The sequence below is a fragment of the Poecilia reticulata genome, chromosome 6 (assembly GCF_904066995.2).
Source record: "Poecilia reticulata chromosome 6, P_reticulata-male-v2, whole genome shotgun sequence".
Classification (NCBI taxonomy): Eukaryota; Metazoa; Chordata; class Actinopteri; order Cyprinodontiformes; family Poeciliidae; genus Poecilia; species Poecilia reticulata.
Window position 1 is genome coordinate 30,190,256 of NC_088835.1, and position 14,019 is coordinate 30,204,274.

The following is a 14,019-nucleotide window of genomic DNA, read 5'->3' on the forward strand; positions in this document are numbered from 1 at the left end:
GCGCGGTTTGGGAAGTTAGTTTATAAATCAAGAAAATACATAAAAGATCTGCTGTTGTTGGATCAACCTTTCAGAACCTCTCAGGTCTTCTGGTTCTGGGGAAGCAGAACCAGAAACATGGAGAAGCAGCATTCAGCTTCTATGCACCAAAAATCTGGAGCAAACTTCCAGAAAACTGAAAAACAGCAGAAAAACTGAGTTCCTAAAACCCGCCTGGTCAGAGTTGCTTTGGAAACATAATAAATGAAACATTGACCAACATTTTTATGTGTAACGAAGATTTTCTGTTATTGGTTTTCACAATTGTTGACAATTTGATTTGTTTTTTTTTATGTTGTCACAGAGTAAATCACTTCCAACTGCTTCGTTGTTGAAATATGCTGCACAAATAAACTTGATTGATTAAATTATCTTAATCTTATTGGAAGATTTTAACTAATATTTTCCCATAAAGTTCAGCAATTAAGTTTTTACGAAAGGCTTTATTGTTAGACGTTTTGTTTCTCTGTGGTACTTGACAAACTATAATGTTTGTTACTGGTTGAAATGTACTACACAAATAAACTTGATTGATTGAACTTGATTGAAAATTAACAGCAATAATTAGTTATTTAGTCCGTGGTGAGTGAAAATATGTCATTTTCATCATGTTATAAATCAGCAGACTCAAACTAAATACTTAATTATCAAGCTAAACATTTAGTTTGAAGCTTACATTTTCATTAGCACACTAAATATTTTGTTGCTAAACATTTAGGTTTGAAGCCAAGTATTTAGCTAGCAAACGAAATATTTTGTTTACACACTAAACATTTGCTAGAAAATATTACATTAAACTCCAAATTAATATTTAGTTAGCATGCTAAACATTGGCTTCAAACTAAATATTTAGTGTAGATCCAAATATTTGGTTTTAAATAATTTTAGCATTCAGCTTTGAAACTGTGATCTTTAAAAACCTCTTTTTCTTTTTATGCAGACTAAATAACAAAAATTATTGCTGTTAATTTTTGACAGTGTAAAATGTGTGTGTGTGTGTTTTACAACGTAAGCTTGATGCATGATGGGAAAAAACTAAAACTAAACAGATTTATCTTCCAATTCTCCAATACAGGTGAACGTTTAGGATTCTTTAGAGAGAAGAAAAAGAAGTCAAACCTCCTTGGTGATAAAACTTAAAAATCAATTTTTATTGGCTGTAGGATATGAAGAGTTAAACATTAAAAGTAAAACAATAAAAAAAAATTAAAAGAACCAGGAAACGAGAAAGAAACAGAGGAAACAGAGAAGGAAAGAGGGATCCTAAGGAATCTGGAAAAGTATGGCAGGATTTTAAAGTCTGGAAAAAAAAAAATCTATGTTCCTTATCCAACATCATCCGACCATCTGCCCGTTTTTCTTTTTTGGTTTCATATTGAAATCCAGCTGTGAGAACATCGCTGAGTCACTGAATTTAAAATCCAGTGAAAACTCGAGTCTGGACGTTTGCAAACCAAAATGTCCAGGATCCCTGAGTGAGGAGCGGAGGACGTCTCTCCTCCGTCACGCGGAGACGTGTCTCATGTGGAAGTTGACCACGTACTCCGCGTTGGTCCGCTGAACGGAGATGGCGAACGGCTCGAAGGGATGGAAGGTGAAGGCGACCAGGCGCCGCACGGCGTGGTTAACGGGGCGGCCCAGGAGGCCCGCCTGGATCTTAAACTTCAGCAGCCCGGCGTCGCGGGCGTAGAACCTGCAGAGGCAGAGCGGCGCCGTTAAACTGCTGCATCCAGCCATGTCTCTTTGTTTATTTATATTCATTTATTTCCATTAATTTTCCTTAAATGAAAAAAACAGTATATGTGTTATCAAATTTATTATTTTTTATTTAAAAGATTATATATATATATATATATATATATATATATATATATATATATACATACAGTATTTGAGTTAATTTTTACAGAAAACAGTATTTGAAATATAAACAACATTTCAATAATTTTTTTACTTTTTAATCTGATACATTTAATTGTTTTCTATTTAAATCTGTTTCTTTATTAAATGTTTTTAATCTATTGTTTCATTTGCTTATATAGATATATATATATATATATATATAGACAGACAGAAATTGTTTTATAATTTTCGTAGATTTAGTTTCATTAAAAATGCATTCCAGTCTATTATTTTTTATTTATTTATATTTATGTTTTTTACTTATATATTAATAAACATTAGAGTCGGTTGGTGAATGAAAGACGTGGTGGAAACAAACAGCAGAAGCTGTTAATCTGAAAGGAGCAAAGCTGCATCTTTGCACTTTCGTCTGAGGAAACGATAAGAAGCAAAAGGTAAAAGCAAACCTCCATGATGAGTTTAAATGCCATATAAAACCCTGGCAGCTGTTTCAGTTGAAGTCGTCTCTATGTAAACCCCGTTAGCCTGACTGCAGGCCTGCGCCATCCGGAGGTGTGCGCGCCCTGATTGGAGTGGCTACCTGATGGGGTGGTCTCCGCAGGTCTTGGGCCTCTCCATCACCGACACCCACTTGTCGTCGTAGCTGAAGAGCGACAGGTCGAGGTAAGGGCTGCTGCTGTACGACTGGGCGCTGATGGGCAGCTGACCGAGCAGCCGCCGCACCGCCTCCGTGTGGCCGCCGTATTTGGCGTTCACTATGGTGTCTTTGAATCTCGGGAGGAAAAACAGGGAAAAATACTTCAGTTTTGCTTTCTTCTGCTTTGTTTTTCACTCTAAAGGTGACCCATCATGCTTCCTTGAACAGATTAGGACAGGTCTGTGATCTATTCAAAACACGCTCATTAAAAATATATATATTTTTTTTCTGCATATTTTGAGCTGTTTTAGGGACTCTGTCTCTTTAAATCCAAATAAGCTGCTGCTGGCCATGTCCCCCCAACCCAAAGTTTACACTCACACACGATAATCACTGAAAACGGATGCAGAACTACACAACTGTACATCTTTGAAAAGCAGCAGTGGAGCCTCCTGCAAAAACAACAAGAATGCAGCAAGCGGTATCTGGATGGTAAATAAACAACAAAATTATTGTCTTTTCCAGCAGCCATTGTATGATGACCAAACCAACTAACCAAAGGTACTGGAGCTCCATTTGGATTGCTAGGCGACGGGCTGGGCTTTGCTGTGGTTGCTAGGCAACGGGGCACTTCTTGCTCATTTGTGACGTTACATTCTGTAAGTTTTTGAAACGACTCGTTTTGCATGCACCAAAAGATATCAACTTATTGCAAAAGAAAAAAGGTTTTTTTTTCTTAAAGAGTAAAATGTGACTTTTTAATCCCTTTAAGTCCATCCATCCATCCATCCATCCATCCATCCATCCATCCATCCATCCATCCATCCATCCATCCATCCATCCATCCATCCATCCATCCATCCATCCATCCATTTTCTTACACCCTTGTCCCTCAGTGGGGTCAGGAGGTGCTGGTTCCTCTCCAGCCAACGTTTCGGGCGAGAGGCGGGGTCACCCTGGACAGGTCGCCAGTCTGTCGCAGGGCAACACAGAGACACACAACCATGCACACACACACTCACACCTAGGGACAATTTGGAGAGGCCAATTAACCTGACAGTCATGTTTTTGGACTGTGGGAGGAAACCGGAGTACCAGGAGAAAACCCACCATGCACAGGGAGAACATGGAGACTCCATGCAGAAAGACCGGGGCCGGGAATCGAACCCAGAACCTTCTTGCTGCAAGGCAACAGCTCTACCAACTGCGCCACTGTGCAGCCCCTTTAAGTCCCTTTCAGCTCAAACTAAGCTTTTTCTCCCATGAAGGGTTTTGTCACCAGAATGGGTGAAATTCAATCAGATCTCCGGTTAGCTGAACAGGTTAACGGCCTGGATCTCCTTCCCGTTTCTGCTCGACTCCAACCCAGGGCGTCTCTACCTCGTCCTAACGTCTGTCTGTGAAACATCCCGTCCGTTCGGACCACGGCGGCAGAGCAGCGGCAGGGCGGTACCTTCTCTGGACCTGGCGGGCGTAGTTGTTGGAGGAGGCGGAGCAGGGGAACTGGACGGCCTGGCTGTGCAGCGTGGCGTTCCTGAACAGGTCACAGAAGTTCTCAAACAGCTCCAGCAGCTGGTCCGACGTGTTCTCGAACACGGCCAGAACCTCCGTGGACACCATGTTGTACACCACGAAGAACGACGGCTGGCAGGGAGACCAGGGGTCAAAGGTTAACACAGCGCAAAAGGCTCAGAGAAAAACATAAGAAGAAAGGCTTTCTGTTCCTTCCTTCCTTCCTTCCTTCCTTCCTTCCTTCCTTCCTTCCTTCCTTCCTTCCTTCCTTCCTTCCTTCCTTCCTTCCTTCCTTCCTTCCTTCCTTCCATCCATCCATCCATCCATCCATCCATCCATCCATCCATCCATCCATCCATCCATCCATCCATCCATCCATCCATCCATCCATCCATCCATCCATCCATCCATCCATCCATCCATCCAAAAAAACAGTTGAAAACAAAGTGAGAAGGATTGATTAAATTTCTCCATTTGTTTTTTTAGAGGATTTGACTAGGACACTGTAGTGTAACTGGTTTTCAAGTCACTGTGTGTGTTTGGAACAATCTATATGCTAAATTAACCATCTTTTTCTGCTCAGACTCCATTTAAATGAACTGTGGATTAATTAAATCCTTCTGTTCCTGCGACATGTGAAGCTCAGGACTGAACAGAATCCGTTGGACGATCGTTTCCTTGGAAACCCGGCAGGGGAAAATTCTCCTCATCCAAGGAAACCGGGGCATCAGGACAAAGAGCAGCGGGGGAGGAATGCATACCTGCGACGGGTCGGTGACTCTGAGCGTCACCACGTCTTCGCTGGTGTATTTGATGAAGAGGTGATGCTCGTCCAGCAGCTGCATCTTCCACATCCGGAGCCGCCTGAGCTGATCGAAGAACTGGAAAAACCTGACGGAACGACTCGGGTCAGAACCTAACAAGCCTCAGACACATTCAACTAAAAAAAATCAACTTAGAATGGGAGCTTTGTGAATCGGCGCTGTCACCTCCTCTTGGCGGTGGCGCTGCCGTCCTGCTCGGCTCGCCGCCACAGGTACACCAGCAGCCTGTGCTTCAGGGAGTTGATGGTTTTGTCAGTGTAGAGGCGCGGGAAGCCGGTCTGGCTCTCCGCCTGAGCTTCTGCGTAAACCGCCGACAGCGTCAGCAGGTCGTCCTCGTAACAGAAGCGCCCGATCGTCCTCACGTCCAGAAACGTCCCGTCAGGCGTCACCTGAGGAGAGAAGAAGAGACAAAAGGCAGCAGGTGATCATGTGTTTAAATATCTACAAAAACATTAAATGTTTTGTGGAAAAACAAACATATTTTTAATAAAACTGGACGACATTCTTCCATCCATCACTCGTAATGCAACATCATTTCAGTTAGTTGAGTCGACCATCAAATCACTTAGGACTAGACACTCAGTGAAGACAGGATGTCCAGAAGAAACTTGGAGGAATTAAAGAAAAGGTGCATCATACTTTATGTGTTTTAACCCCAGACCACTAGGGGGAGTCTGGAGTACATAAGTAAATATTTCCCTTGGTCTCCATAATTCTGGTTGTTCTCTAAAGAACCTCAGGCCTTCAGAGAATATCTGGATTAATAATCTGAGAACATTAAACCCAAAGACGTTTACTACCGAGTTGACATTAGAAAACAAAGTTGAACTGGTTTTAATTCAGGGTAATGTTAATGGGGTCAAGTTAAATGCATGCTGCACTTTTCAGATTTCTTTTGCTTCGCATTTCAATGTCTGTTTTGAATTTCTCAGATAACAAACAAGAAAGATAAGTTCAGATAAGCTGCACTGATGCCTAAACGATCTGAAAAACTTTGCAAATCATCTAGGAATTTAAATGCATGCCACACTTTTCAGATTTTTTTGGCTTCAGTTCACAACGGTTTTTAAACGACCCATTTCTCAGCTAAATAAATCTGAAAAATTAGTTCAGATAAGCTGCACCACTTTCTAAAATAACTGAAATACTTTGCAGATCATCTAGGAATTTAAATGCACTTTTCAGATTCATTTCTTGTCTGTTTCAGTTCACATTGCTTATTCTAAATGACACATTTTCCACCTAAACAAACCAGAATAATTAGCCCAGTTTAGTTGCCCTGCTGCCTAAACCACCTGAACACTGTTGCTGATCCCCTAGTGAAGGATTTAACCCCTTAGGGGACGACCTGCTCACCTGAAAGACGTGGATGGTCTGCTGTTGGACCGACAGCACGGCCAGGATGTTCCTGTAGAGGTAGAGGCCCTGGTTGTGAGACAGGATGATCTTATCACACTTGAAGGACCTGGTGTCGCACAGCCTGCCGGTGTGCAGGTCAATGATGTGCAGGGAGTAATCCTCCAGCGGAGACCGCGGGTTGGGAGTCACTGACTCGTTGTTGCGATACACCTGTAGGAACGTCAGCTATAAATAAAACCTCCGGACTCGGCTGCTTTTCGCTCAAACCAAAGCTCATTACCTCGAAGAAGTACGGCGGCGGATCGTCGGGGACGTAGACGGCGGAGCCGACGATGACGTATCTGCAGTCGTCGGTGAAGAGGCTGCACTCGCGGTTCAGGTGCTCTCCGTTCGAAGCCACGTTGGTGACGTGGAGCAGCGAGAAGAAGCGCTGGAAGAGGCGGCTGCGGATGTTGAGGGAGCACTGGTCGTTGGCGGTGGACAGAGTCTCTCCTTCCTGGCCTCTCAGCAGGTCCTGGGCTGCCTGGCAGCCTTGGTATTCATAAATCTGAAAGAGAATAGCAACCAAATTCAGCTCAGAGCTAAAACTAACTAAAACATACTGAAATTATAGACATAACATTCTTTGTTTTATATTTTATAAAATATAAAATTTTACCAAGTATTTTTGGTCTAGTTTCTAGTGCAAATATCTCATTACACTTGAATTAACATAAAACTAACTTAGAAGTAACATTTCAGCAGGATATGGGAGCTTGTTTTAAGTCAATCATCCTTAATATTGTTTTTGGGGAAAAATAGAACTGTAAATATACATATTTATTATATTTATAACTTTATACTCGACAATTATGGCATTTTATTTTATTAACTTGATTTTATTCATAGCTGTTTTGTCTTTTTTGAGTGCCGACAGGTTTTTGATGCAGGAGTACAATGACAAATAAAGCTAAAATGGTTGAAACGATTCAGGATTCTCCTCTTGCCTCCAGCGATGTCTGGTCCGAGGAGAAGGCGATGAAGTAGCGTCCATCCGGTGAGAACTTCCTGAGGAAGCATGGCGGCTTCTCCACGTTCACCACGGTGAAGTTCGGGAACAGGTTCTGGTGAAAGCAGCGAACCCGGTACCAGTGGGCCCCGGGTCGACCGGAGCAGACCCTTCGCTTCTCCAGGCGGTAGACGACGTTCTGGTTCTGGATCCGCCGGGGCTTCAAGGTCAGGACGTCTTCTTCCATGGTGGCAACCAGAGAACCGTTTCAAACGTCGCTACGTTAGACGGGTGATCAGGTAAGAAAAATGAGTTAGCATTGTCCCGTCGGCTGTGGAAGGACAGAAGAGGGACAATAAGAACCAGTGATGCTGCTACGAAGGAGGCCAACAAACCTGACCCAGTTACACCAGTTCTGTAAGTAATGAGACAAAATGAGGTATGAACCGATCCACTTTTTCAAGTCCGATACCGATATCTGAGGTTTAGCATTGGCCAATACCGATCCGATACAGAAAAACAGTTCTGAAGATGTTTCTTTTTTTTTAAAACCCAGACATAACTACACTGAATTACAGATTTATTTGATAACTGCACTATTGCAGCATGCTTGAATACACCAATAGCAACATAAGCTTGGTTAAAGATGCAAGACAACTTTAATTTATTCAGTCAGGGCAATTAAGAGAATAACAGCTAATGTAACGTAAATAATAAAATTTAACAAAAAAAACAATAGATTGGATCCCTTGGTGAAACATAAACTGCAACAAACCTTTCAAATGGTTCAGAAAGTGCAACTAGGGATTCTAAATATAATGTAAAATAAATAATAAAACATGATGTTGCTTAGTGAATAAAACAAATATGTGACTCTTCCATCAACAGCAGAATGTCTTTGGTTAAATTAATGAAACTCAGAATATAAATACATGTTTTAGAGCAAATGGTGCAATAAAAACTACTTTATTAAAGGCCTCTCAGGCTAAAAGAGACGTAAACAAGAAAGTAGGGAGATCTTTCATGTGCTAAAAGAAACAAAGCTGGCTAAATGTGAAGGGCTGCAGCTCCTCTTTGTAATTTGTCATTAAAGCTAAATATTACCCCTAAACTCTCAGCATAAACATAATACTTCCCTAATTTGACATAAATACAAATTAATTTACAATCTAATGTCTGCCTGAGTGAACTGACTTGCTGTCTGTTCCTCCAAGTTCATGAATTTTAGCAGAAAATGAGGCTTAACTTCGGTAAAAGCTTACCGTTAATGAGTCAATTTCAAGATCTTCGGCATCTCACTCCGCTTAAACTGAGACATCCGGCGTCATTTATCTCATAAAATCCCAAACTAAGTACAAATGTGGCGCTAATGAACCATATTTCCTCAAACAGTCCGAGAAAATCTGGAGCTTCTGCTCTGTTTGTTGTTAAGGAAGCGGACAGGAAACGAAGAAGAAGACTGCGGGTCACAGCGCCACCACCTATGCTACAGACAGAAAGTGGTATTACAGTTTGTCATCGAAAGTGAATTCAAACGGTCAGGTTTAGTAGCTAAAATTGTGGGAACAAAGAGCTTGATTTTCAAGCACTCCTAGCGAACGGAATGAAAGTATAATAATATAAACTTTACAGGGTGGAAAAAAGGGTAAAGAGAAAAATGAAAAATGAAATATATATATATTTGCAACCACTTTTTGGGATCCAGGATTAGTTAAACATGTTGGCCTAAATATGTTGCAATTTTCCTATAACCTAAAAATCGCTATATGCCAAAACTCATAATTACTTCAGAAATGTAGATCTTTTGCTATATTTTTCACCCTTGGACGTCGCCATTTTTTCACTGATGGGTTGATGACGCATAATGGTCCATTCTGTTCTGGACTCTGCAGAGTAAACACAGGAAGGCTAACTTTAGAATAGTTGTTTATCATATTGCGTTTGACTGGTGTAATTTTAGATAATCCCACACTGTGTCACTATTATAAAAATAAAAATTTAGGTGATTCTGCATAATTTCCAACCCTCCAGACCAAACTAAGGAACAAGGGTGTAAAGAAAATGTATGTATGGATGGATGGAGTCAGTGCAGTGAGAAAGAGAACCGCAGCAGCTGAAAATATAACAAATGTTGAAACTTTATTTCCCAACCGAACCAAATCTATAAACATGCGTTAAGCATCTGACTGTTATCTGTTCTGATATTAAAACGCTCCATGTTCCCAACTTCATTTGACGTTTTACTTTCCGTGTAAATTAATCCAAACTGAATTTTGTGTTTAAATTCCCAATATTTTACATATATTTAATGTAAAAACAAGAGCAAATAATGAATTATAAATCTCTGGGGATCACATAAATGAGATTCAATTTTCAGGAAAAACCTCATTGTGGCCAAAAAAACGAGAAAAGAAAATGGAGGGTAAATTTACACCTGCTGATCTCACTGAGATGCCAATTTACTGATCAGGTGGGGGGGCATGGAGGTTAGCAGGTGAGGAGCACGAGTGCCCCAGAAAACTTTCAATATGATTATAATTGCTTTGAGTAAAATTGGCAGGAAAAGAAAAAAGGAGAGGAAAAAAAGGAAAAAATCAGAAATAAACAACAGACCTTCGTCTGCAGTACCTGGAGTGTATATGACAGGCTGGTTTGTTTAGCGTAATTTATTTAACTGATTTGTTTATAACAGCATGCAGCATATGCGACCCAGAGGCGACCTGCGTTTTGCTCCCCATTATGGCAGATAATTAAATTACGATTATCCTCTTTCTGTGGAGCATGTTCTCACAGGCAGGGAACATCTCCGCAAAAGAAAGGAGACAAAAAAAAAAGAAAAAAGTTCATCGGTGTTGGACAGGCGCTAATGGTTCTTAGCGCAATTATCTCTGACCGAAGAGTCTCGATTAAATGTCGTAATTTTCCATAAAAGCACATGTATCGGGCATAAAAGACGAGCTTGAAAAGAAAAATGAAGAAATGAATGAAGAGAAGAATGTGAAATTATCCACTTTAAAAATCTAATGGCATTTTCCTTTTCATCTGCGGCTGATTAAACCTTCGCCTCAACACGTGGACGAGCGGGCCTCCATGCTTGCATTCAGGCGTGCACATGCGTTAGCAGCGCAGGTGGTCTGCATGCACATGTGCAGGTGTGTGTGTAAGTGTGTGTGTGTGTTGCACAGGGTGAGAACCACGCACTATCCTGCGGCTTTTCTGCGGTTATTGTCCCTCTAACAAGCCGCTCGGCATGCCGGACGCTCGCCTTAGCTTTTAGCATCAGCCTGTGAAGAACAGAGTTACATCTGAGTGTTTCTGAGCACTTTTTGCAAAAAGACACAGTCGATTTTTTGTATATTATTTTCCTCCTTGAGGGCTTTTCACAACCCAAAATGCCCGCTGTCCATTCTTGCTGCCCCTGTTCACACCTCTTTCGCAGGTGAAACACATTTTGCTCTTGACTGCACGCTCTCAGGTCCAAGCACCCTTTCCTGCAAAATGGAGATGCTGGAAAACTTTTAAGTTCCTTTCAGCAGCTCAGAGGGAAGAAATGCAGGAAGGCCATGTTTTAAAAGTTTAAAGGAGAAAGGCCAGAGTGCTTTGGAAAAGTGAATAATGGAGTTGAACATAGAACAAGCTCCTGAATTGCAGTGATTATCATCATTATAAAAATTTTTTTGTTGTAAAAGAGCATTTGCATTAAGAATATAGCGTGAAGCTCCTATATAGAAAAAAGGCACTTAGAAAAGGTTATTCTAAGCTTGGGAAGCAAATCGAGACGCATTGTTTTACCACTTCCTCTCTTCCCCCATCTTTTCATCGCAGACAGTTCTGTTTGGCATTTAACAAAAGCTTTTAACTTTTCCATCCAGCGTAATTTCAGAGCACAATAGGACGTTTTTAGACTGTAACTTTCCAATCCGTATGCACCTGAACTTTTCATGTCTTTTTGTGACAGTGGAAGATTTCAGCTTTTTACAGAGAAATTACTGTGATCACAAATGCATTATGGTCCGGCAGCCTCTCGCGGAAGAAGGGACAACGGGGGGCTGAGGGGCGACGGGAAGATGCAGCTTTTTGTGTTTCAGCCGTGCACGGACCAGAGCCGGAAGAGGTCCGGAAACCTCTAAAATACGCCTTTATTTCCTGTCCTTCTCTGCGGGTCAGTGAATTAGAGGACAAGACTGGAGCAGGGCAACTGGAATTTTTTATTATAGTAATTTGCTCAAATAAACGCAACCCCCAAAAGTCACAAACCACTTTGGTTGAAAGGGTGTAGTCTCTGATTTGTACCATGTTCTTCTGTCCTGCAATATTTTTTAGGTTACATCTTCACTGGAGATGAAAATGTAAAGTAAAATATCTGTTTTTGGTCTGTTCTGATGCATCTATTGTAGATTTATTACGTTGTAAGTAGAATGAACAACCACAAAAAAATCTGATTTCAGCAAAAAAATAGGAATTGAGCATCAAGACCTGCTGAGTGATCATAACCTCTAACTCACCATCCCATTTGGTGTTTGAAGGTGACCTAGTCAGGATAATGAAAATAAAAAACACGCTCATTACATTTTTTCACTTAATCTCAGAACATGAGATTTCACCTCCTCAGTTCTTCTTATTTTTAGCTCCTCTCAGATTGAACTGTTTCAGGGCGTCTTGTCACTTATATGCAAATAAGCTGCTGTTGGCCACGCCCCCCAACTCAACGTTTACACTTCATACACGTGAAAATAGCTGCAAACAAATACACAATTTTGCAACTGCACTGGAGCTTGACCTCCGTTTGGGTTGCTAGGTAACGGGCGGGGCTCAGATGGGGTTGCTAGGTAACTGGCTGGGCTCAACTGAGGTTGCTAGGCAACTGGCTGGGCTCAACTGAGGTTGCTAGGCAACGGGCTGGCCTCAGCTGCAGTTGCAATGTATCGGGCTAGGCTCAGATGGGGTTGCTAGGTAACAATCTGGGCTCAACTGGGGTTACTAGGTACCGGCTGGCTTCAGACGGGGCTGCTAGGTAGTGGGCTGGGCTCAGATAGGGTTGCTAGGTAACAGGACAGTACTCATTCAGGAGGTTTTTGTAACGACTTGTTTTCAGACACCAAAAAAAAAACCAACAAAAAAACATTAACTTATTGCTGGAAAACGCTTTTTAACCACTTCAGCTGTTTTTAGAAACAGTTGAGACTCAGATGGAAATACAAAAACGTGAAGTTTCAACAAATAACATAAACAAAAATGTTTGTTTTTTTAAATTCACATTGTGTTTGACCCAAAGGAATTCAATTAAAATATAAACTATTGATGCTTGAGTCCAAAAATGTGCTTATTAGCTTCTGATTTAATTAGAACTTTATTTTGAAAGTGTATAGACAGAATAATAACAGCTATATTATTATAATATTTAGAGGTAATCATCAAAACTCAAAACGGAAAAGCTTCACAGGGCTTGAATCTGATGTGATTTGTAGCCTTTTTTCTATCTAAAGTAGCGAGTTTGGAAAAAAAACATAAAATCTAAATTATTACAGTTTGAAATTTCCCTTTATTGTCTTGTAGCATCTGAAACACGCGTGGAATAAAACACACATCAACCAATTAGACAACGTTGACTTTCTGTCAAAGTCTGAAGAAATTCACACATTGAAACAAACGCAACTCTGATTCAGACACAATCATATAATTACAGGAGCGCGCCGATGTATAATGTCTAATAATGTGCTCTTTGTGTCCCGGCTGACTGCGTGGGGGTGTTTATAGGGAATATTTCAGTCACTGTAAAGGTAATATAAAAAGCACATTAATGAGAATAAATCAGCTTTTCTGCGCTGCGATTGAAAAACTGCAACCCTGGAATAAAACTCACCTGAAATTTCCTCTATTTTCCAGTAAATTCAACACATTTAGAAAATATTCTGGAGAACAGGAACTGCGTCTTCCCAATTCTGCTGCTGATTTATTAAAAAAAACATCTGCGCATTTTCAGCAAAGCATCATTAATTTCAGCTTCTCTCTCTCAATTAACCGCCTGTGTTCCTCCTGCCGTCTGTTATCTAGTTTAGCTGGAAATAAATTCTCCGTCTCTGGAAACTGTGAATATATATGTGTTTTTCTTCGTCTGTGCGATTGGTTTTAACGGAGGCCTCCTGCTAAATGTTAAACATTTTCAGTATCAATTACATTCTGGCGAGGCATAACTTTAGACGACCGGGGAAAAGCAGCGAGTTTGATCCCATTTTCTGTTTTTACTTTTTGTTGTTTTTAATTTTAATATCAACATATTTAATTTTTGTACTCATGTTCACGGTGAACAGAGAATCTACATCATGCAGTTGTGAATACACAGTGACACTCAATAAGTAAACAAGGATATGAAACCATCCATCCATCCATCCATCCATTTTCTTGCACCCTTTTTCCCTCAGTGGGGTCGGGAGGGGTGCTGGTGCCTCTCCAGCCAACGTTTCGGGCGAGAGGCGGGGTACACCCTGGACAGGTCGCCAGTCTGTCGCAGGGCAACACAGAGACACACAGGACACACAACCATGCACACACACACTCACACCTAGGGGCAATTTGGAGAGGCCAATTAACCTGACAGTCATGTTTTTGGACTGTGGGAGGAAACCGGAGTACCCGGAGAAAACCCACGCACGCACAGGGAGAACATGCAAACTCCATGCAGAAAGACCCCAGGCCGGGAATCGAACCCATAACCTTCTTGCTGCAAGGCAACAGCTCTACCAACTGCGCCACTGTGCAGCCGGATATGAAACCATTGCACCTAAATTATAAACAAT

The 14,019-nt window shown here is 41.2% G+C and overlaps 1 protein-coding gene across 1 annotated transcript; it reads right to left on the minus strand.

Annotated features, from left to right (window-relative positions):
- Positions 1–1,162: 1,162 nt before the first annotated feature.
- det1 (DET1 partner of COP1 E3 ubiquitin ligase) lies at positions 1,163–8,698 on the minus strand. The gene is made up of 9 exons (XM_008436546.3): positions 8,485–8,698; positions 7,221–7,553; positions 6,515–6,781; positions 6,232–6,444; positions 5,041–5,264; positions 4,813–4,942; positions 3,993–4,183; positions 2,483–2,674; positions 1,163–1,732 (listed from the first exon to the last, which is right to left on the minus strand). The coding sequence occupies exons 2-9, from the start codon at positions 7,467–7,469 to the stop codon at positions 1,543–1,545; spliced, it is 1,656 nt and encodes a 551-aa protein (XP_008434768.1). The 5' UTR covers positions 7,470–7,553; positions 8,485–8,698; the 3' UTR covers positions 1,163–1,542.
- Positions 8,699–14,019: the final 5,321 nt, after the last annotated feature.

What these genes read in the sequence shown, in the direction of transcription:
- det1 (XM_008436546.3), bottom strand. Translation starts at nt 7,469, where the DNA reads ATGGAAGAAGACGTCCTGACCTTGAAGCCCCGGCGGATCCAGAACCAG. An exon ending in CGCCGCCGTACTTCTTCGAG is followed by an intron (nt 6,445 to 6,514) that starts GTAATGAGCTTT and finishes ACGTTCCTACAG; the next exon opens with GTGTATCGCAACAACGAGTC. An exon ending in GAGTCACCGACCCGTCGCAG is followed by an intron (nt 4,184 to 4,812) that starts GTATGCATTCCT and finishes TCTCCCTGCCAG; the next exon opens with CCGTCGTTCTTCGTGGTGTA.